The sequence below is a fragment of the Schistocerca serialis genome, chromosome 1, assembly GCF_023864345.2.
Source record: "Schistocerca serialis cubense isolate TAMUIC-IGC-003099 chromosome 1, iqSchSeri2.2, whole genome shotgun sequence".
Classification (NCBI taxonomy): domain Eukaryota; kingdom Metazoa; phylum Arthropoda; class Insecta; order Orthoptera; family Acrididae; genus Schistocerca; species Schistocerca serialis.
Window position 1 is genome coordinate 884,478,348 of NC_064638.1, and position 25,269 is coordinate 884,503,616.

The window sequence follows — 25,269 nt, forward strand, 5'->3', positions numbered from 1 at the left end:
TGAAGTACTATGGATAATATACTAAAAAGTAAAACTTCAGGGTGTACACTAATTGCACATTTACCAATTGTGGAGTTGGTGCTTCCATTTCAGTTCTGCTTTCCTAAATGTCTTCACCAATTAACATAATATGTAACCTTACTACTTCTTGGAACAGTAATTTCCTGTATCCAAATTCCTAGCTAAATGTCAAACTGATGGACTGTTAAGATTGGAAATAACAAATTTCATACTCAAACAATGGAAAATTCAGGATGGAATAATGACAGTATTACGAAAATGATAGAATGCTACTCAAGATGTAGCAGAGATGATATAACCTTTTCGCAATATTGTCCAATTTCATACTTACTGGTCCTGTGTTAAGATTCCTCAGCTGTTTAAAACTGTGCACCAGAAATATACATCCACCCAAACACTACTCTTTACCTGCAGTCCTTTTACTACTACTTATCTGTACTCACTCCATGTACAGTCTACCAGCCAATAGGTACTTCTTACTTTCCACACTATTCAGAGGTCTTACTGCAAACAGTGGGGTAACTGGGCTGCTCACTTGAGAAGGGCATTACATGTAAAATGAGAGAGAACATGTTCAACCAAAGAGCTCGGTTCTAATCTGTCAGGCAATTTTATAACAGCTTATGCTCAGATGCATAGTAAAAGATTAAGGAAGGTGAAGGGTATTACTTGCTGTTTCATTTCCCCATTTATCAGTGTGTGAGGTTTCCATTTTAATAATTTCTATTTCTTCTTTGTCATAGCCCTCTCCTTCCTCTTGTTAGGCCTTGTCACTTCCTTTTGCCTTGTTACTTCCTCCCTCCCACACATGTAGTATCTCATTTCCCTGTGCTTTTGTTTTAATCTCCTCTGACCCTTTGTTTGCTAATGAGTAACCAGATTTGTTTGGTTTTTCAGGCTGAAACTCTCAACCCATTCGACACTCAATTGAAGGTAACTATATTTTTTACTTGTCAACATTTTTTTTTAATGTACTGGAATTGTTAGAATGTGTGCAATCATAGGCATATGTTTACAGAAATATGTATAGATCATTAATAACAAATTCTAATACTTTAAGGAGCATATGACTCAAATATTGAATATGATGTTGTATTTGCCTTCCTTCAATAAGTAGCCCATGGTCAAATGATCTTTTATTTATTTATTCCCGCTGAAGCACTACACATTTTTACTGGAATGGTAGGGAAGACATTTTTTTGTTTGCTTTACATATAAAAGTGTGGTCTTGCAGTTCCAGTAAACTTAAACAATTAATATGTTAAGATTAAGTTTTGAGGTTGCATAGATTTTTTTCGTAACTATTTCAGATATGTAACAAACTTTCAGATTTGCCCGTGAACTTAACATTAATTAGTGTTACATAAAGATGACTGTGGCAAATTACATGATTGTTGTTGTGGTCTTCAGTCCAGAGACTGGATTGATTCAGCTCCCCATGCTAACCTATCCTGTGCAAGCTTCTACGTCTCAAAGTACCTACTGCAACCTACATTCTTCTGAATCTGCTTAGTGTATTCATCTCTTGGTCTCCCTCTATGATTTTTACCCTCCACACTGTCCTCCAATACTAAATTGGTGATCCCTTGATGCCTCAGAACATGTCCTACCAACGGATCCCTTCTTGTAGTAAAGTTGTGCCACAAATTCCTCTTCTCTCCAATTCTGTTCAGTACTGCTCCATTAATTATCTGATTTATCCATCTAATTTTCAGCATTCTTCTGTAGCATCACATTTTGAAAGCCCCTCTATTCTCTTCTTCTGTAAACTATTTGTTGTCGATGTTTCACTTCCATGCATGGCTACACTCCATACAAATACTTTCAGAAGAGACATCCTGACACTTAAATCTATACTTGACGTTAACAAATTTCTCTTCGTCAGAAATGCTTTCCTTGCCATTGCCAGTCTACATTTTATATCCTCCCTATTTCGACCATCATCAGTTATTTTGCTCCCCAGATTTAATTCATCTACGTTCCATTACCTTCGTTTCGCTTCTTTTTATGTTCATCTTGCACCCTCCTTTAAACACTGTCTATTCTGTTCAACTGCTCTTCCAAGTCCTTTGCTGTCTCTGACAGAATTACAATGTCATCGGCGACCCTCAAAGTTTTTATTTCTTTTCCATGGATTTTAATTCCTACTCCGAATTTTTCTTTTGTTTCCTTTACTGCTTGCTCAGTATACAGATTGAATAACATCGGGGAGAGGCTACAACCCTGTCTCACTCCCATCCCAACCACTGCTTCCCTTTCATGCCACTCCGCTCTTATAACTGCCATCTGGTTTCTGTACAAATTGTAAATAGCCTTTCGCTCCGTGTATTTGACCCCTGCCATCTTCAGAGTTCGAAAGTGTATTCCAGTTAACTTTGTCAAAAGCTTTATCTAAGTCTACAAATGCCAGAAACGTAGGTTTGCCTTTCCTTAATCTATTTTCTAAGTTAAATTGTATGGTCAGTATTGCCTCATGTGTTCCAACACTTCTACGGAATTCAAACTGATCTTACATGAGGTAGGCTTCTACCAGTTTTCCATTTGTCTATAAAGAATTCATGTTAGTATTTTGCAGCCGTGACTTTTTAAACTGATAGTTCAGTAATTTTCACACCTGTCAACACCTGGTTTCTTTAGGATTGGAATTATTATATTCTTCTTGAAGTCTAAGGGTATTTCGCCTTTCTCATACGTCTTGCTCACCAGATGGTAGGGTTTTGTCATGGTTGGCTCTCCCAAGGTTACTGAGGAGTTCTGATGGAATGTTGTCTACTCCCGAGGCCTTGTTTCGACTCAGGTCTTTCAGTGCTCTGTCAAACTCTTCACGCAGTATCATTTCTCCCATTTCATCTTCATCTACATCCTCTTCCATTTCCATAATGTTGTCCTCAAGTACATCACCTTTGTATAGACCCTCTATATACTCCTTCCACCTTTCTGCTTTCCCTTCATTGCTTAGTACTGGTTTCCCATCTGAGCTCTTGATATTCACACAAGTGGTTCTCTTTTCTCCAAAGGTCTCTTCAATTTTCCATTAGGCAGTATCTATTTTAATCCTAGAGATATACGTCCCTACGTCCTTACATTTATCCTCTAGCCATCCCTGCTTAGCCATTTCCATTACGTGTTTGCTATGTGAAAAGTGCATTTTCTAAAAAATCAATTTTGTCAGTGCAATTAGCTGTAATGAGCAGTAAGATATAAAATATGTTTTTCTTGGGATGTCATTTAGCATTAATAACTTGATTTCTGTGTTGTAATTATAGGGTGACAATTATGAACTGCATGAAATGAAATTGTCACAACTTCTGAATGGTTTGTGTTAGGATGTTCAAACTGCGCGGTTGGCCGCAGAGCATGATGGGAATCAGTATGCGCAGTATGGTTTGGTTTAGTGATGAAGCACACTTTCATCTGGATGTGTTTGTCAGTAAGCAAAATTTGTGCATAAAGGGAACTGAGAATCTGCATTTCGCGATAGAGAAGTCTCTTTCACTTTCAGTGGGTGGCTGTGCGTTACGCAGTGTCCAGTCAAGGAATAATTATTGTGATATTCCTTGATGGCACGGTGACTACCTTGCAGCACGTGAAGGTTTAGGAAGATGATTTCATCCCCATTATCCAGAGTCACATCAGATTGGCCGCCAGATTCTCTGGATCTGAACATGTGTGCCTCCTTTCGTGGAGCTATATTAAAGACAAGGTGTACAGCAGTAACATCAAAACCACTACTGAGCTGAAAACAGCCATTCAGGAGGTCATCGACAGCATCGATATTCCAACACTTTAGCGGGTCATGCAGAATTTCAGTGTTCGCCTGTGCCACATCGTCACCAACGATGGCAGACTTATTGAACATGTCATAAACTAAATCCTAATATCTGTAGTGACGTTTACATGTTGACTAAAGTGTGTTTACACCGTAGTTTGTTACTAACAATACCAGAGAAGGAAAGTTGCTACTCACCATATAGCAGAGATGCTGAGTCGCGATAGGCACAAAGATTTATTGTGCTTATCGCGACTCAGCGTCTCCGCTATATGGTGAGTAGCAACTTTCCTGCTCTGGTATTGTTACATTCCATCCTGGATTTTCCATTGTAGTGTGTTACTAATTTACGTTTATCATATAAGTCAATAATTGTCACCCTGTAAATGCATCCAGTAGATAGTTACTTGTTTGTTACATACCAGTAGCCTGTCTAAAGTTCCAAATTGTGCTGCTTGTATATAAATTTTAACAAATAGTTGTTGCTGGTTTAGTGAATTTTATTTCCTTGTTGATTGTTACAGAATGGTCTCTTCTATAATTTGGCAAGTACTGATGTTCCTGTTGGTGAGACTGATGAAACAAATCGATCTCCCCAAGAGGAACTGGCTGATTTGAGGCGGCAGGTCAGTCTGTATGTGCTATGAGGGTGGAGTTGAGATGCAGGAGTGAATGAAATAATTGGCACAGTAGTTTAGCATTTGCACCACAGTTCGTATAAATTCAGCATCAGTGTAAAAGCATCATAGTTCAGTGTGAGCAAAAGTGAAGTAAATTAGGAAACTGCCAAGGGAATGGTCAAACCAGACATGTCGAAACCTACCTGGGAATTTTGTACGCAGGAAGAATACACAGATAGAAGTACAAAGTCAAAATTTTAGCAGCTAAGACACAGTGCAAGTGCAATTGTTGTTGTTCTTCTTCTTCTTCTTCCTTTTTTTAAGAATTGGAAGTTACTCATTTTTGCCACAAACTAACTGCTGTTAAGAGCAGTTTGTACAGCCCATACTGCCTAATGTGCCACTTAACGAAGAGCTGATGCAGTCTTCATAAGAGAGTGGAGTGGAGCGTAGCGTGCAAAATTCCTGCATGCACACTTGCAAATTTTAAACGCACAAACCATACCAAAAATATCACATACCATAAATTTCTTGAACTTGCAGTTTGTATCGATAGACTGCTTCAGATGCAGTACTTACCAAGGTGACGGTCAGAGGAAAAAAAAAATCAGGGCTGTTTTTGATGTTGCATTGCAGACAACTTTCAACAGTTGAGGTTTTAATTTGTGGAAATGTGATATTTCTTACGCAAGCCGGGTGGTTGTAATTAAACTTTCTGTAGTTAACACATTATAACATGGAAACTAATTACCATATAAGTACCAAACTTGGTAGCATTAATGTCCAGATTATGGGATGCATGATTTCCATGCGTCACAGCACCACCAACCAGTTCTGACTATGCCAAGTAGGTGCTGTGATCAGTCATGGTGATTCATAGTCTATCACACCTAACCAGGCACAGTTTGTTGATGTGTCAACATGAAATTGGAAAAAAGGAGCACGGTATTATTGGTGAAGCTCTCTTATTGAAACAATGGTAATGCTGCATCTGCACTTCAAGAATATCGCCAGCTGACAGGATCACGGAAGGGTCCTCTTTCTCCACCTGCTGTGTGGAGCATGAAGTAGTAGTTTGAATCAACTAGAGAACTGGACGTTGCTCCGGGAAGAGGCAGACGGCTGGTTGCACCACAGGTTCTTGAGGAAATCGCTGTTGCTATGGTAGACAACACTGTGCGCAATTCCCGATCATCAGGTAGTGCATGTGCTGTGTCATGACAATTGAATATCCTGTGGTCCACTGTATGGAAGGTGCTTCAGACCATTCTCAAACGCTGCCTGCACAAAATATGTATTGTACAGCAGCTTGTGCACCACAGGACGCACGACAACGTGTTGATTTCACTCTACACTTTCTCGCAAGGATTGAAGTTGACGAGGGCTGGCCCTGGACAATCCCATGGACAGGTGAATCTCATTTTCTCTGATGGGTGAGAGGAACCTGCAGTCACTTTGGATGAAGTTTCTCTGTATGGTGAATGTGTCATCATATGATGTGGCTTTACAGCTATGTTCGTCATTGGTACTTTTCTTTTAACAGGTTGGCGCTCAAGTACCAAAGATGTGCAGTGTGACTGATCAGTGTTGCTGTGATAAGCTTCGCCAGCATGTCATACCCGCCCTACAGGAGAGAGATGCATTGAATTAATCAGTTTTCATGCATGATGGAGCCACACCTGCTTCTCCGAAACACATTTGGAAATGATTAAATTATCAGCCAGTAGTTTCCAAATGCTTGGTCGGCACGAATAATTGATCTCACTCCCTGTTATTTCTGGTTGTGGGGCTATCTGAAGAACAGGGTTTACCAGAGGAACATTCACATATATGCTGATCTGAAGAGCAGCACATCAAGAGAGATAGCCAGCATACCTACAGACATGCTTTGATCTTCTTTGCAGAACACAATCCTTCCCTTTCAGACACTTCTGGACACTGATGTGTGTCATATTGAGTCCATTTTGTAGTAGTAATGGTACCAGGATGTAATGGTAATAGCAGCACATTAAAAGTGTTAAAATTGGATTGATTCTGCATTCTCTGTTCCCCACATCCTTGAAATTAATGCTACCAAGTTTTGTACTTATACGTTAATTAGTTTCCATGTTACAGTGCTTTAAATAGGGAAAGTTTAATTATAACCACCCAATACATCATTTTATAACAGGTCCTGTGACATGTAACAATAATTTTTAAAAAGTTTCCTATAGTTTCCACAAAAATGCAGGGTGTCTATTGAATAATTGTTAAAAAATATCCTTACGCCATGCGCATCAGATAAAAGGAAAATTAATGCATTTAGGCCCTTCACAGAAATTACTGGTTTTGATTTACATGGATTGGGGATGGATACCATTGTTCTGTGTATTGCACTGTGTATCAGGCATAGTTGATCAGATTTGTAAAACATAGTGATGTAAACTGATAATGCACAAAGGACTGAAGTTTGAGTATTGTTTTGATGATAAACCTGAAATGACTGAGCTATTTTATATTATATTGACTGGTATTTATGTGACAAATGTTTTCCTTTGCCTAAAAAATTATTATAGAGGGGTTCAGATGCATTACCTGTGCCGGATGGAATCTGAATTTTATCAACAATCTTTGTTGTCACCTTCACAGACAGAGGTGTCATGTTCAGGCTAAATGTCCAACAAAAGTGATGAATTATTTTGTACAACTGGTAAGGAGACATTTCAAATAAAATGTTCAAAATTATTCTTTCTCATTTTTTCTTGATTTTGATATTTCCTTTACAAGATTTTTTGCATTTAAACACTCGTTCCTTTTTGTTTGTGAGCCTGTTTGCTTTCATGTTCATAACAATAGGTATGAAGCTGCAGAAACTGTGATCCACTCTCACTTATCAGGGGCATTATTGTACACGAATGTGTCGTCCCACCTAGAAATGGTGCAGTGTGATTTGCATCTGGTTCTTTCACGAAATTCGACTATTTGGCTATATATCCAACAAATGCTGGCCTCTTCATGTCACATGTTTCCTACAGTATTGCCTATTAAGGTATCTGCTCTACACATTGGCCCCAAGTAAACTTCGTAATTTTGTGACTTCGTGTTCCATACGATTTCTTGGTTCTGCTTAATTACGTCGAAGTTAGGAAATGAAAAATTTTCATCTCACTTGCAATTTGGAGGATAGGGACACCCACATCTCCCTCTGTAATGGCACAGCATATCTCATCAGCATTTCTAAATCTTTTGAATATTTTTTTCACACTCTTGCAAATTTCATTTTGGTACATATTTCTTACTACTTCGTGTCAACCTTTTTTCAGATTATGCAGTCCACATTCAGATTTTACCAAATGAAACTGGCTTTCCACAATGCTCCATTTGAAGCACTTTCTCTTTCCTCCATGTAATCAAAAATTCACAGCCTGATTTTCTTTGTCACTGAACGATGTTACTGTACATGTTTCCTTAGGGCTAAGAAAATATTCTTTTTATGGACTGTTACTGGCACAATAATTGCCTTTAAAAACCACAATTCATGAATTGACAGTTATTACCTATTTCTTCTAAAATTTAATATTTTCTTGTGAAAGGCTGACAACATTCAAATCAGTCCAAAAAACAGACAGATGCTGTTAGCAGGTTTATACGAAGAAAACAGGATGAATATTAATTCAGTTTTATCTCCATTCTCAATACTTACAGAAATTTACTTTACATTTTGTCTGTTAACTGATATGCTGTCAATCAAGTACATGTGCGTGCTGTGTTGTGCATGCGCAGTATACCAGAGTTCCGGTAGGAGTGTGCAATTCCTCCAGCAGCCTGGCAGGCTATGAATTTGCCAGTTTCAAAATATTTTTGAAAGAAGTATTTAGTGCACCTTAGCAACTAAAATTTTGACAGTATATTTCTTCAGCTGTATTCTTCGTGTATAAAAAATTTAGTCATTTCGGCTTGGACCATTCCTTTATGACTGCACAGTGACACCTTGCAGAAGATACCTTGACTCATTTGCAGTGCTGGGAAAAGTTACTTAATTTGAAAATGCCACACATGCTGTGACCATCAGCGAAAGATAAACAGTTCACCATGAAGTTGACAAGTGGTTCTATACACCACCTTCCCCTACCTCTCTGCTCGCTTCCCCCTGTATAGTTTGCACTGCAGTCTTCCCCAAATGATTATGAACAATCAAACTGCACACAACAGTTTCTCTTACTGACACTGCTGCACATGTACTAACAGGCTAACCATCATCTGTACACCTCAAAACACATTTGGCCATGATGGGACTCGGTACACTGACTACTGGTTTTGTGTGTTCTCAAATTTGAGATACCATCTCAGCTGTGCATGTACTGGTTTCCTTATGTGATATTAAAGTTGGAGATGACAGAATTTACAAATTATTGCTCATGTTGGCATAACCTGTTACTGTGGGTGTTTGCAGATGCTGTAGCTGTAGCTCTCAAGTTGTTCTTGTGAGTAGGCTTCAGTTGTAGATCTCCATCTTCCCTACCATACAGTGGCAACTTGCAGCTGAACCCCATCACCATCATTGCCCATCCTCCTCTGTGCTAATATGGGCCATGTTATTTTGTGGCCACTCTAGTGATCTTGACCTGTTTTCCATTTATCTATTTTTAAAGATATCATAGAGATTGTGATATAGTGCTGAGAAGTTTTCAGGCTACTGACAAGTTTTTCTGTATGAGAAGTGATAAGCAAGAGATCGGATATCGTGCTTAGACAGGTTTTGTACTGACACACAAATATATTTCCATTTTGTATTACTCTAAAGCCACTAGGAATTGGATTGAATGTTTTTGTAATGTTTTCTTTGTTTATGTAGAATGGTGCTTTATTTTTAACTCTTTTGAAAAACTGACCATAATTATTTGCAGTTTATCAATAAGTCCCTACATTTTTTAATATATGTGTTTCCTTTTATGCTTGCAAATTATCATTTTAATTTTTTCCTTAAATGAGTTGACACAGTTTGAGGACAATCCACTATTTGTGACAAGTGGACTAAAATTCCTGTTTCACTGTCCTGATTGAGATTTTTCATGATTTTCTTAAATTGGTGCATGTATTCCCTTGAATAGTGCTACAGATTACCTTTGTCCATAAGTCAGTACTTAGGACAGATTTCAATGGATCATTAAACTCTGTATACTTCCCAAATTGTGTTTTTAGAAGAAATTGTAGAAATAAGAAATACTTACATAAATTAATTTTTTCCAGCATAATGTGCTTGTTGCTTCTTTTTGTGTGTCCAGTAACTGTCTACATTCCTTCTTAATCAGTTCTGGTTAATGTTTCAGGGGTAGATTCATGATTAGTTTCTGAATAATATGATTTATGAAGCTGGTATTGTTAGGTGACTATGAAGTGTGATTAACAGATCAAATACAGAACTGTTTATGATCTAACATAAAATACAAAATCCATGATTCTCCTTTATAAATCTCTGTAGTGCATTTATAAAAACCCAATTGCTACCATGTGGAATCTTAATCCTTCATAAAATTACAGATGATCATTATGTAAAGTATGTATTTTAAAAAGGAATGACTTTTCTATTAATACACACATTGTTAAATGTGTATATCTTTTTCCCCAGTCATTTTTGTTTGTTGTCATACGGTTTAACATTAAAGTTTGGTTATATATCCTACAGGTGGTTTTCCTCCAGCAGCAGCTAGAAGATAAAGAACGAACCATCCAGCTGCTTCAGGTGCAGATGACGAAGTACACGGACAAAGCACGTGAGAACAATGTGCACACAGACCAGGCAGAAACTATCAACGCTGCCACACAGACTGAGAGAGTAAGTTAACATAATAGGGACGATGGTAAATGTCAGCCATACTCATTTCTTAAACATGAACATTTTTAAGGGAAAAATAGAAAATAGTCAAACTGAGGTAGCAGTACCCAGCTACACATACACCCTTTCCACTACACAATGTTTATTAAAATGCAATAGCTAAAATGTAGTTTCCAGTATTTTGATCAGAGGAATTACCAAGCCATAGAGCGAAACTCTTTCTTGAATTAATGAGACTGCTAAACACACAGTAGACAGAATTTTGAAAATGGTTTCTGGCTTTTCCTACAGAACGTTTTCCTTCATATTGTACCAAATTTATTTGGGCCATTCTTGTGCGCTCCACTCTCATTACACCACTGCAATGTGGAAGTGCTGATTCAGTCTGAGAGGGCCATCTTCTGGCTTTCTTCCTCATTTATTCATTCCTTAACTTATCCAGCTTAGTCTTCTGGATGGTGGACTAAGGAATTTAATTTCTGATAACTGCAATCCCTATGATTCTTTTTGTGGAGGAACATGCTTCAATAGCACACAGGTCCTTAATGGTTTGAAGTAGCTGTTGTACATCACTGTTTTTTGCTTTTTCTGGAATAATGTTGTTCCATAAAATGGTCTCACTTGTTGGTACAATTCAAAACCCACTTGGAGTCTGTTGGTGATCTGTCTAATCAAATTATTCAAGGGGATGTTATTTCTGAGGTACAGAGTACTCTAGCTCAGGGGTAGTCAACCTCTTTTACCAACCAAACACTTTTGTGTGTCTGTTAGCAGCAAAATTTTCTAACCGTTCACTGTTTCCACAGTACTGATGTATAAAGTAGGGAAGAAACTTTAATTTATAAATTTATAAAGTAGACTTACGTCAAAATTTGTATGAAAACCTAATGAAAATGTTTCTGAAACCCCTACTGCCTAAAATTTGGAAGGCCCACTCATGGACAATAGGGACCAGGTTGACCACTACTGCTCTGCCTGGTGGTCCTGTAATTTAACACTTGCAGCATGACTATCTTGGCTAACTACCTTTGCCACTCTCTTGGTGTCACTGATGTGGAGGCAGTATTGCTGGAACTAGGATTTCCACAAGTTGAGTCTGGTCTGAACTACTACTGTCTGTTCCACCCTTTATCATGGAATCCTCTGCAAAATCAGTTGCATTAGTTCACAAAAACCTTTTGTGAATTTGTGTATTATATCTTCTGTAACACTGATGAGCAGTAGTGGGGACAATGCACTGCCTTGCTGAACTCCTCTGTTGGCCTCAGACTATGAATATCACCCTTTTGCACCTTGTACATGCCTTACACTATCCTAGTACAGCATCTGAATTTCCTTAAAAGTCCTTAAAGTGCATAAACTTATTTATAAATAGCCCTACTAATAAGACATGTATGTGCTTAAGCAAACATATTGTTTACAGTTGAGACCAGTCTCTGCTGGGCCTTCGTTGCTGCAGTCCCTCCCATCAGACTCTGCAAATGGGCCATTGGTCAGGTAAGATTTGAAGGTGTTTAAATTTACTTGGGAGAAAAAAAGCATTTTTCCAAATATATTAGTAAAGTCCAAAAACTTTTCTTTAACTTGACAAATTAGCATTTACTTCACTTGTGAGAGAATAGTGATTAATTTTGTGTGTGTGTGTGTGTGTGTGTGTGTGTGTGTGTGTGTGTGTGTGTGTGTGTGTGTGTGTTTGTTCGTTTGTTTTCATTCACTCATTAGGGAAAGAAATCTGAAACATTTTTAATTTTCTGTTATTGCTGCCACCAGCTTCCGGATTGGAAAGGTAGTGTGTGTGTCCCATGTTGACCTAACTTGTGGTATTATTTTAATGATGGCAGTCAACTTACTGTGCCTGCTGCATTTAATGCATTGTCATTCATTGTGCCTGTCACAAAAGATATTGTAGTATCATATATTTATAATAGTTAATATTGTGAAAAGTATGACATATAAAACATAGTATTTTCTAAAAGTGCCTCTATTTGCAAGTTATGAGAAAAATGGGGTGTTGCATGCATATCATGGCATTTTGATATTGAGTGAGTATCACACATTGAGGCTTTCTTTGTTAACTACTTGAAAACTTACAGGAAAATTAGTTATTATACAATAAAACTGCAAGCATACACACATTCAATCAGCATCTTTATGCAAGAAATTAGAATAGTTGATCACAAAATGCAAACCTCTTCTTAACTAACACCAGATATGTAGTTCGTCATAAGGCTGCCACACTGTGTGCACGAAATATAGAAAGCTGCGTTTAAAGTGCTAGTTTAATCTGTACTCATTGCATGCAGGCAGTAAGTGCCTTAATGTGTGGAAATTTGTTATATAAATCACTCTAATGTACAAAACTAAACTTGAATATGATTAGTGCGGTAAATCATTGAAGTTTACCCATTCTTTGAAGATGTTTAAGGATTGTTAAAACTGTTTCCTATTCTAAAGCTTCACAAACACTGCACTTCCAGATTGTGGTGTTTTAATATTATCTTCTGTTTTATCCATCATCTAGGAATCTTTTCTACTCTGCCAGCTCACCATTCTCACTTACATTTTTGTTCATTAATTAATTTTCTGCTCAGAATCATTCGTTCCATTCTAACACAGGTCATTTGCATAGATTTTTGGAAAAATTATAACGTACGTTCTTCCAGAAAAGCACATCCCTAATTTAGTTGCTAACATTATTCAGAAATTCTAGTATGGGATTTAATTTCAACATTGATAAGTTTATCAGAAGTATCTTTTGACACTAAACAACAAATTTTTAAGAGCAGATTTTTAAAGTTTGAGTGATTTGATTCTCTAATTTAGAGAACTAGCTTAGAATGTTCAGTTGTCCCATTCTAAATAACGTAAATAGGTAAATGGTGTTTAAACCACAGTACCGTCTTTTTTCATGCTGCTGTGGTTAGTCTTATGGAGTAAGTACAGTGTAATGTTAATTTTGTAATTCAGATTTCTTGCTGATTTGAGAGAAACCAATATTTTTTTTAACTTTCTTGACCTGTGAAAGTTCTTTCATACCATTTTGGCTCTGTGTGCAGTGTGCTGTCCCTGCTTTGTTTGTGTTTTGTAATCACTCTCACTCGTGGCCACTCATAATCTTGTAGCGCACAATTACCTTATATAGTCCACCTACTTTCACTTAAACTAGAGGCAGTTTGTGTTTCTATCACTCAGCACTTAATCTTAAAGGTGAGTGGTGGTATGTTCCCACAAACTACATTTAATTCTGTCTGGGACTTCCAGTAATCATTACTACTTCATGTCTCAGCACAATAAAACTTAGTGCTTTTGTTTAATGAAATGAGAAAGGATGAATGACAGAAATTGGGTTTTTATTTATATTTGTGTGGCACAAGATCAAACTCTGTAGTAAAATGCAGTAAATGTCTCTCATGAAATGAAAAAAGTTTGTTCATTTAAAAACAAGTAGTTCGAACTACCTTGAAAGGCAAGTATATCTTGTAATTGTTACATAGAGATTTTTCAGCGGTATAAATTAATTGTTCATAGAAACACTGAATGCAGGTAAGACTTTCTGATTATTGTTTGTTACCATAACACCTATTGTCATGCAGTACCATATTGAAGATTGTAGTTGTGTGCAGGCAAACAAGTAAAAAATTCGTAGAAAAGAATGCAAGGAGTTGTCAAGGCTTGCTGAATCTCGTATCACATGTACCTCAGTAAATGAGAAAATATAGATGGCTAAATATTTGTGGTTTGAGATGACGTGATAAGAGCAAAAGCAGTCAGTTTAAATATTTCACAAGAGAAACTAATACGTGATTGAGAATACCAGATTTCATATTAACATTTGTCACTAGTTTGCTCTGAATATATTATAGTTGTCAAAAAAAATCAGTGCAGTCTGTTCAGTGTAATGTGCTCAATCCTGTTGTGCTGTGACATGAAGAAGCCACAAGTTACAGACATTAAACAGAAGAAAGTCAGGGATTGGATAAAAATATAAACTGTGTAGACTCCACACATGTGGTGGTGAGTGGCAGAATACATGCACATCGAATGTGTTTGTATACCACTCAACACCTCTATGTGGTGAGTAGATGGCTGCCTGCTTACATGAGTTAAGTTTGTTGTTCTTGAACTGGAAGTTACATGTGCCAGACAAAAGAATTTTTTCCGCAGATTTAGACATTGTGTTGCTATTAATTTTTTGTGTATGATTTCGGTATTGTTGCCAGATAATGTAAGTGTAATGTGGGTTTGATGTATAGAACTTCCTTCTTTATGTGGCTTCTGAAAGTAGTTGTGTGTGTGTGCATGTGGTTTCTTTTCCATTCATACAGATTAACCAGAAACTGGTACTGTTGTCAGATGTACTCTGTTGGGATGGTTCATGATAAACTGATTTGTCAAACTTTTAAATCTAAAGAATGCACAATGATAAAAATGCAAATGTTAAAACTAACCATAAAGCATATCAGAAGTAGCAGAGGTACATTTTACAGGTAGAATTGACTATGCTAAAGCATTGTGCAAGATATGTACCACCTTTGTGGAATCCTGACCAAATCAAAATTTAAAAATGAATTTCTAAGTAATTTTAAGATTAATTTCTTGCCCAGAATGCTGAACTTAATGGTGCAGGGTCCCACAACTGTTGTAATTATTCAGAATCAATAAACAGCACCAGTAGCACTTCCATTCTCAGTTGCCAAAACTGGTTCTTCCACCAAGACTATCTTTAGTAGCTATGAACCTAGCATCGTGGTAGTACACGGTCAGTGTATATGCTTCCAAGACACTAGGCTCATAAGTGCTTGAAAATGGCCTTAGTGTCCAAAACCGGTTGTGGTGATTGAAAATGAGTGCTACTAGTGCTTTTGATAGATTCAGAGTAAATGTTAGGGCTATTCAAATATGGTTTTGTGCTTTTGTTACTGGGGGTGAGACATGGATGCACAATTTCAAGCCAAAAACAATAATCGAAGCCATTCGTGAAAGCAGAGAATGAAAACTTTGTTTTAAATTTTGATGTGCTAAAGCATGAAATTTTTATTGTGTTCTGCTCAAAAACATTTGGAAATGGAAATTCCAGCCTGGATTTTACAAGTAATCAATTTCAACAGCTGAAGGTGACTGTCTTTTAAAAAGAGTAAAATGACTTCAAAATTAATAAGTATGGCTGTACCTGGTAAATTTGAAGTCAGTTTAATCTTTTTGCCTTTAATTGTTAAAATTACTTACTTGTAAAATCCAGGTTGGAATTTCCACTTCCAAATATTTTCGAGTGGAACACGATAAAATTTCATGCTTTAGCACATCAAAATTTAAAATCAAATTTTCATTGTCTTTCACTTGGTAATGACTAAAGACTGAAACTGGAATAGTAGATATTACAAATAATTGAGAGATAACATTGTCACCTTTAAAGTTTCCCAACAGTGAAACCCATCCAAAAGAAAATCATCTGCTGGAGAAATTAACGCAGGTGTTTACTAGGATGCAAAATGTATTATTCTTATTTATTATTGTTCAAAGTTTAAGACAGAACTATCCCTCATTGGTTATTTCTGTTTGCTCCCTCATAGGTTGTTATTTCTCTGTCTGCAAACACCCATATATACCCAGAGCTCCGTCTGACATGATGTATCTCAACAAAAGACAGATGACACATGGGGTGACTAGTCCAAAATGTTTATTAGTGTGACACACAATTTGTCAACGTGGCTGATAAAGTGATCCATCTGTCAATGTCAAATATTCCTTCATAAATTTTGAAAGGATAATGCTTCAGTGGGTAATGAGAAGAAAACAGCCTCATTGTCGTGTTGATACTATTTTTTATTTATTCAGTTTCCCACAATGCATGTTACACCTAGTTCAAGGAATGTTCAGGTTGGTTGATAAATGTTCATAAGCATGTTGTGGATATCAATGATAAAACACCCACAAAAATAAATTGCCCTTGTAATGTGCAAGAAAAATAGAGGCAAATGCATGCTCCCATGACGTATTTAAGCATTACATGACAGCATTATTCGCCTCGACTATTTTTCTTGTACATGAGGTGAATTCATTTTTGCAGTTGTTTTATCAGTAACATCAACAAGTTGCTTATAAATATTTATTGGCCAATCTGAAGGTGCTTTAAACTAGGTGTGTCATTGGTGACTAAATAAATGGTAATTTCAGCATCAAAATCAAGACAGTTTCCTCCACATTCTGCATACTGGTTGCTGTGTCACCACAGCGTGGAGTGGAAAACTTTGTACGGGTCTCACTTTTGTCACCGGCTACTTGCAACTAATGCATCACAGGATTGATATTGTTAATAGCTGTTCAGCTGCTGTGGTATGTAAACTTGTAACTAAAATAATAACCAGTTGTCAGCTGCACAATTTCTGTAATTTTTTCAATTTCACTAATATAAAAAAATACTGTGTGCCTGGCAATTTACTTTTATTTTGGTGAAAATGATATCCCAGAAACCAGACTTTTCTGTGGGTCTTACTTCTCATAGTACCTATAGTAATTTACAAAATTTGAAAAAGGTAACATTCCCCATAATATAATTACAAAATAATGAAAAAATTCGTTTTAATGCTCAAGAATGTAATTTAAATGTCAGTAAAACTGACAGTGAGGAAATGTGTATGTGAACGTAAACACTGTTACATTCTCCATAAACCGATTTGTTGGTTACTGAATTGGCGGGTGAAGCAGGTTTAATTATATCAGCCTCTGAGTGAAAGACACACTTCACTCTTTCAGAATGTGCTATTTTGTGTCAGAAAATGCCAGTATGGTACAGTAAATAACCATAAGGTAAGAAACTCTGTGCAATCCACAAGTGTGAGTGATGGGGTTAAATTTGTCGGACAGAAGTTAATTTTATTCAGGGCTCACTTTTGAAGAAGCTTTGGGACCAAAGTAACTTTAATATTTTATTTATGGATCTAGTATTCAGCAACTGTAGTATTATTTTTTCAGGATAAATTTGTCATCAGTTGCAAATCAGTAATATTATCTTTACCAGCTTTGACAAATCAGCCATCTTCAGAAGCTCACTTTACCTGTCGATCAATATCTTCTTCATAGGAAGATAATGCCATGGTATGTTCATGTATATAACATGATTATTTTAAACACTGTTTACAATAACTGAATCACATCAATGTATCTGTTGTGCTAGCAATAGCAGTCCAAATACATAACTTTCTGAACATACCATAGCAGTATCCTTCTATGAAGATGATGATCACTGTCTTCTAAACTAAACTTGTGAAGATGACTAATTTATTGAAACTGGTAAAGATAAAATTTATTTACAACTGATGACTGAAATTTATCTGGGGAAAAAACATAATTTTAATACTTCATTTGCAGTACTGCTTGTACTTCACACACTATATGTCTGCATTTGAATTGTTCTGCAGCTATTTGATGTGAAATTATATGGATTCTGTAATCTCAATAGCTTGTTGTGTTTGATATTTCATCTTGCTTGCATGTGTTGCTGTGCTTATCTGATTGTACATATTTTTCGTATCCTCCATGATATCCTTCAAACTAATGACAAGACTGATCATAAGAGCAAAGTAGCAGGCTGTTGATTTGGTTGTAATTTGGGGTGTCTTGCTGTGTTTTGGGAATGAATAGAAGCATTGGAATCAACACCAGAGGCTGTTAAACAATGTTGAAGAGCGCGCGCGTGTGTCTCTCTCTCTCTCTCTCTCTCTCTCTCTCTCTCTCTCTCTCTCTCTCTTCTATGGTTTCAAGTTTCCCAGGAAATTAAAATGTATTAATTATTATGATAGGTACTAAAAAAATGCTGTGGGCCTACATTTTTCTCTAGTGTTTCCAACATTTCTATAGCTCTTCAAATTTAATTTTGAAAAATGATGCTATATGACCTCACCAAAATACCTCTTCTTAACTTGGAAATCTTCGGTACATTTGTGCTCCATCTGAACTGCAATTCCTCGAAACTAATATGATAGTGTATGGTTACTGTTACTCTGACTTGCAGCAATCTGAATAAATGGTGATAATTACTATATGAGAAATTTTTTGATAGAAAATAGTGTTACAAATAGTTTCTGAAGATATTAACATTACGTTGACAGTAATTAGGAAGTTGCATCATCTCATTTATCTTTCTTGTATGTAAAATTGCTCTGATTGGTGACTTTATGGCACAGTATAACATGCACGACTTAATCTATTGCTTAACCTATTGTCATAAAGAATACTTTAATATGCTTTCTCTGTTGTATAGCAGCTGTACTTCAGCAAACTTAGTTGCCTTAACTGCAAAGAGTAGCAATCGCAGACTGCTGTAAATATTTTGTGTGTGCTATGTGAACTTAAGTAAAGTTGCCTGGGAATGGTGCATTAACAATGTGTTGTACAGTAGAGTCATATTTCATGTTAATGTATGCTTAAAACTCAAGTCTTCAGACACTTAGACTTTTTTGAAAGAACACTTTTTTTTAGTATAAGGGATATGAAAGATAATATATACGAAGGTAATGAACCTAGAGTGGGGTAAAAATTGTACTTCCAATCAGACAAAACTATTTTCCAATTACCAATACTAGTGTATCACTGTTACAATAACTATGCCGGCCGGGGTGGCCGAGCGGTTCTGGGCGTTAGTCTGGAACCGTGCGACCGCTACATCGCAAGTTCGAATCCTGCCTCGGGTGTGGATGTGTGTGATGTCTTTAGGGTAGTAAGGTTTAAGTAGTTCTAAGTTCTAGGGGACTGATGACCTTAGAAGTTAAGTCCCATAGTGCTCAGAGCCACTTGAACAATAACTACACTGTCCAAAAAAGTGAAATGGTCTGCATTTTGAAACCCTGTCATTTTCCCCCATTGTAATGTAGAAGTGTGACATCTGGTGCAAAGACACCTACAAACTTTCTCTATAATGGTGAAAAAGTGTGGCTCCTGCGACATCCTATAGGCTTGGTGATTTGCACAGCAATGCGTCTACTCATTGGCACCAAATTTCAACCCAATTCTGCTCAATGCCACCATAGACAAGTCAGGCAATGGGAAGTTATTCACACCTTCCATTAACATCTCTCCCTCCTCCCTCCTTACCCCTCCCCTCTCCCCCACCCCTCTCCCCCACCCCTCTCCCCCACCCCTCTCCCCCACCCCTCTCCCCCACCCCTCTCCCCCACCCCTCTCCCCCACCCCTCTCCCCCACCCCTCTCCCCCACCCCTCTCCCCCACCCCTCTCCCCCACCCCTCTCCCCCACCCCTCTCCCCCACCCCTCTCCCCCACCCCTCTCCCCCACCCCTCTCCCCCACCCCTCTCCCCCACCCCTCTCCCCCACCCCTCTCCCCCACCCCTCTCCCCCACCCCTCTCCCCCACCCCTCTCCCCCACCCCTCTCCCCCACCCCTCTCCCCCACCCCTCTCCCCCACCCCTCTCCCCCACCCCTCTCCCCCACCCCTCTCCCCCACCCCTCTCCCCCACCCCTCTCCCCCACCCCTCTCCCCCACCCCTCTCCCCCACCCCTCTCCCCCACCCCTCTCCCCCACCCCTCTCCCCCACCCCTCTCCCCCACCCCTCTCCCCCACCCCTCTCCCCCACCCCTCTCCCCCACCCCTCTCCCCCACCCCTCTCCCCCACCCCTCTCCCCCACCCCTCTCCCCCACCCCTCTCCCCCACCCCTCTCCCCCACCCCTCTCCCCCACCCCTCTCCCCCACCCCTCTCCCCCACCCCTCTCCCCCACCCCTCTCCCCCCTCCCTGTCGTTCAACACATTGTAAACTGTTTCCAACAATGAAGTGTGTGGAAATCTGTGTCCTTTATTGGTGCCTTTTTGCACCACATCCTGAGACTTTTCCGTATTGATTCTAAGAACTGGTGTGTCTGAATATTTTCCTCGGGTACTCATAAAAAAACTGTGATTTCAATGCCGGACACTGTGCTTCTGACCTCGTCTGTCAGGAGAAAGGGAAAGGTGTCAGTGATAAGGCGGGGAGGGGAGGGGAGGGGGAGATGAGGAGCTTTGCATCTTGCGACAAATCCACTGTGGTGTTGTGCAGAATTGTGGTGAAATTTAGTGCCAGTGTAAAATCATGCACCCAACTCACACCTCATGGGAGACTCTAGGCTCAGACACTTTTATTTGCAAGTGTCGTCAACAAACTGTTCAAATCCTTGCTGAGCTGGAGGATGATGATGATGAAGGGTGCCATATTTTAGCGTCATTACAGGAGGATGTCTTAGATATTTTTGTGCCAAATTTTAGATATTTTTGAGCCAAATTTCAAACTTCTGCAACACAGTTTTTGTGTGCAGTGTATGAGGTTGTTATATATAATTGAAGTGATTTCACAGATTTTCTGTTGCAATATTGTTTGACTTATGGATACAGGCCATTGCACACACGTAGAAAAACTCTCACCTCTTTTGGTATTATAAGTGCTCCCCGTGTGCAACCCCACTTCCCCTACTGATCCTAGAGATGTCAGTACTATATATGTCTTCCCACATGCACAGCATATTCAATGGAATTGGCAGTTGGTGGAAATTTTGAAGTGTCATTGTAATGCTCCGGCAGACTGATGTAAATTTATTTCAAGCACAACATTGCTTTCTTCGTGCCTGTCACCATCTTGTCTAACTCCTCCCTGCTGTGCTCTTGGGGCAGGAATCTGATCTGCAGCTGCAACAGTACAAAACTTTGAGTTTTTCAGTTTGAATGTTGAGTTTTGTGACAATATGTTTGTTAATGTAGCTACAGTGAATTTTTGAAATCAATCATTTATAATAACCTTGTATTTCGAGGTGGCTTCTTGACTAATTGGGCAACTGATGGTCTGCAGATTCAAAGACGTGGGATTCAGTCTTCATTTGACACTAGAATTTGTCACTTATTGATCCTTGCATGTGTGGCAATATGTCATAAACACCATGTTGTGCTGTGGTTCAGAATCCAGACTTGTCTCTAGCGTCCACTATAAACTGGTTAAGTCAGATCAAGGGCCAAAGAAATAAAAGGGCTTCCATATTTAATATCACCATGATTAGTAAAGCGCTGATCTTCCAGTAGTAGACAAATTCATATTTTTGTTATTACAATAAACGTAGTTGTCTTCATCATTGTACAACCCCACCCTGACCCCTCATCCACAGTATGGTGCCCGGCAGGGGACCTCGTAGCACTGCTAGTCATTTCCTTCCCCGTTCCACTCACAAATAGAGCAAGGGAAAAACGACTGTCTATATGCCTCTGAACAGGCCCTAATATCTGTTACTTTCATAGTGCTTACACAAAATGTATGTTGGCTGCAGTAGAATTTTCCACAGTCAACTTCAAATGCCAATTCTCCAAAAATTTTTAAAGTGTTTCGTAAAAAGAACGTCTAATCTCCAGGGATTCTCATTTGAGTTTATGAAGCTTGTTCTTAATACTTGGATGTTGTTGAAACCTGCTGGTAACAAATTTACTGTTAATTATGTAGGACAAAATTGAAAAATGTACTATTATACTTGATTTACAAGAGGAATATGCAGATACATTCTTTGAATTTAGTGCAAGACCACTTCATCACAGTGGGTAGTAACACTTTAACAGGAGATAAGTAAAATCTTCTCCATTGTCAGTCAGCAAATGATGGTGAGACATGTAAGATTAGATTTTACAGACTGTATGGAATAGTTGACCTAATAAAATGACCTGTAAGAACTTTTATTGCATAAGTGTATTTGCATGTAATGAAAAATGTTCAGAGGAACCAGTGTTGAAATTTAATTATATTCACAGTTCGAGTGAAGTGTGGCTACGGAGAGCTTCGACTGCGACCCGGCTGCCAGCACCTTCACCTACCGTCGCAAGGTTACCGAAGCGTGGAACAGCTGCCACAGTGCAGTCAAACTCTGCGCAGCTCCCAGTTCATAGCCACACACCGTCCTCTGGCATCCCAACGAGAAGGCCTCAGCAGCTTCCTGTCGTGACTACAAAGACTAGCTGACAAAGAGCACAGTAAAAACCTTCTACAAATGTGCAATATTTTTCAAAGGTGCGCTATTGACCCTCTCCACCTCCTTGAAATGTGACTCCCCCATTCTAGAAATCCCCTGCCCACTGCAGCCCTACTTTGCACTTCAGGAGATACATCATTTTAATCCAGTTTTCTGTTTAGAACAAGCAGATGCCAAAAAAATTATACTTTCTCTATTCTCTACCCTACTCAATCCACTAAGAACAAAGAGTACACAGATATTTACCTGATATTATGCAACCAGTATGATCTGTTTTTAATTACCTAAGGACTCTAGTAGGCTTACTGAAAGATAGTTTTGTAACTTTTGGGGATACTTGAAAGATAGTTTTGTAACTTTTGGGGATACTTCTTAAATATTTGAGGACTTTAATGCCACTGACAGTCGTATCATATGTCTGTTGTTGCCACACAAAAGTAATTTTGTTTACATATTTGGTTACACTCTTCAGAGTAATACCAGGTTTGTTTCTATCAGGTTGTAATACTTGTGTGAAACGTTTAGGAGACTGAAGCTGTAACTGTGGTGAATAGTGGAATACATATAAGCAGCTAAGTTAGTTGATCTCAGAGTTGTGAAGTCTGTGTAACTGCAGATGTCTTTCATTTTAGCTGTGTTTGGCGCGGGTGGGTGGGTGGGTGAGAGAGAGAGAGAGAGAGAGAGAGAGAGAGAGAGAGAGAGAATGAATATGGATGGAACACATTTCCTTTCTTTTATCAATAAAATTGATTGAAGAACAAAAAATGTCACCTAGAGAGTCTGTGCAATGTCACCCATTCATCTGAATTACTTACGTAGTACCAGTAGGAACTGTGGGCCTTCTAGGTCTATTCAACCAGTAAAAGTGTAATAGATACACTGTCATTCTGACTGTTTTAATATATTACAAGAAACTTTGTGTGTTGTTTCTGTGTGTGTAGTATACAGTACAGTCATATTGGTGCTTTCAGTTTTCAGTGCAGTTTGTTTGTGTCCCAACTTTACACAGTGTTCCACTGTACATATTAGAAAAAAACGGTGTTCTTTCCAGCTGCTGAGACATTCTGCACCCAATGTGTGGCCTTCATGTTCTTAAAGACAGTCAAATGTTAACTTGATATCTAATGATTCTTATCTGATGAAAACATTAGGTGTGCAGATTACCTGTATAACAGATCATTTTGAACTGATTAACAAGTATTAAGAAAACTCATACTAAAACACTTGTATCAATAAAACTAGACTTGTTACTCACTTGCCAGAGCATACTGAAAGGAACAGATATTCTAGGATGCTGTTGATAAATCCTCTTATTTCATAGCTTACACAACTACTTTTATAGGAAAGCTCCCACATGTCCATGAGAGACAAATTGCTTTGGTGGTATAACTCTGTTGCTTTAAAAAAGTTGTATAGTCTGGCAGGAAATGGAGGAATGTCAACACTGTGCAACTGAATACCAAATTCTTCCACGACATCTTGTTTTACAAATCAGTTCATCATTGTAGAATCAAAATGTAAGTTGATGTTTATTACATTTTCGTTTTCACTCTACTATTGCCTAAAGAAACTTGCAGTTTCTGAACATTATATGAAAGATTTTAAATATTCAGGCCTTTTATGGATCAGTTTCATATAACGAAGTTCTGTAGATAGTAAAATTGAAACTTGTGTGTTGTGTATAATTATTAAGGGTTAATGGTTCACAAGTAAACAAATACATAAAACATGAAATAAGCTGACTGTAACCCACATCACAAAGTACCCATTGTACTCATAGATGAAAACGTGTATTTCATATTTATTCTCTGATGAAACTAGACCTAATAAAGTGTAAACTTATTTGGCAAAAGGCAAGAAAGGTACTGAAACACAATGAGATGTTTGATTTTTGTTTCCATTGACTGTCAGTAACAACACAGCTGAAATGACTCAGATGTAATATATTTTAATATGTAATAAAATGTGTAAACTCAGTAATCATGTCTGCAGGTAGGGGGATAATTTCTTGTATAACTATCTTTCTAGTTGTGCATCTGTATGCATAAGTACTGTGATTATGGCTTTGCAGTATTGTAAATTTACAATCAGAAACATTCCTTAAATGAAAATTGTTTTTTTGTCATTGCTTTGTAATAGTGTGTAAATGATCTCATCATTTAGTTATAATGTACTTAAAAAAGCTTCAACATTTGCCTTCCCGCAAATTGTACTTGGAGCACAAATGTAAAAATTGTGAGAGCACAAGATTTGACTGTGTTTTGTAATGGGTGATACACACCAGTATTCAATGAGGAAAGTGATATTAACATACTTCCTGCTGTTGCTAGTGCCAGCAAAATTAAGTAAACAGTATAATTTAAAAATATAGTCTTAAATATCGTGTTAGTATCATCTTTCAGTTCTCTAAGTTCAGTATTTCATATTTAAATTCATTCTGGAAAAGCAGTTGACCATTTCAGTGGTGCAGGTTTCATTCTCAATCATAATTTTATTAAAAAAACTAGAGTGGTACCATCCAGTGCAGAAAAGATATCGAATACAAGTCAATGCGTGTGTAAAATTTGTTTTATTGTAAAATAAAGTTTTTTGATTATGGCTTGGTTGTTCTCTCTTTCCATGTTTGCTGCAGAGGAATGGAGTTGCACACATGAATGAGCATTTTTTTCTGTGATAAGATGATTTGGCACTGATGTAATGATCTTCATGGGGATATGTTACAAAAATTAACAGCCTCTGCAGTTAATCAATGTATAACAGTGTTGGAAATTTGACAGTACTACTTTGATGTGAGTACATAGCTGCAGAGTGTCTGTATCCAACAATTCAGAAATGTTTCTATGGGGTAGGACTAGCCTTCAGACACATGATTTCCATTTTAGGTTACTTTAATTATATACCATATTTACCCGATTATAAGATGAGGTTTTTCGCAAATTCATCATTCAAAAACTACAGGGTCGTCTTATATTCGCAGATTAAACTATTGCTGCTGAGATAATCATTTTTACATTGTTTAACCAATTATATAGGGGGTAAGTGTTCATTTACTGAC

General features: G+C 37.9%; 1 protein-coding gene and 1 long non-coding RNA gene across 7 annotated transcripts in view; one reads left to right on the forward strand and one right to left on the reverse strand.

The window, feature by feature from the left end:
- The window catches only part of LOC126410973 (uncharacterized), a 612,461-nt gene extending 590,153 nt beyond the window's left edge, over window positions 1-22,308 (forward strand). For 5 of the 6 annotated variants that reach the window (XM_050081329.1, XM_050081331.1, XM_050081334.1 and 2 more), the window contains 5 exons: window positions 919-954; window positions 4,315-4,416; window positions 10,076-10,225; window positions 11,649-11,722; window positions 21,997-22,308. In XM_050081329.1, coding sequence (XP_049937286.1) covers window positions 919-954; window positions 4,315-4,416; window positions 10,076-10,225; window positions 11,649-11,722; window positions 21,997-22,204 — 570 coding nt within the window. In that variant the 3' untranslated portion in view covers window positions 22,205-22,308. Of the gene's footprint in view, window positions 1-918; window positions 955-4,314; window positions 4,417-10,075; window positions 10,226-11,648; window positions 11,723-11,995; window positions 12,012-21,996 lie in introns of all 6 variants that reach the window. The other variant, XM_050081333.1, reaches the window with a different exon arrangement.
- An 81-nt stretch (window positions 22,309-22,389) lies between these two features.
- LOC126411056 (uncharacterized) lies at window positions 22,390-22,813 on the reverse strand. Its single transcript, XR_007575213.1, has 2 exons — window positions 22,552-22,813; window positions 22,390-22,519 (listed from the first exon to the last, which is right to left on the reverse strand). It is a non-coding gene; the product is annotated as an uncharacterized LOC126411056 (long non-coding RNA).
- Window positions 22,814-25,269: the final 2,456 nt, after the last annotated feature.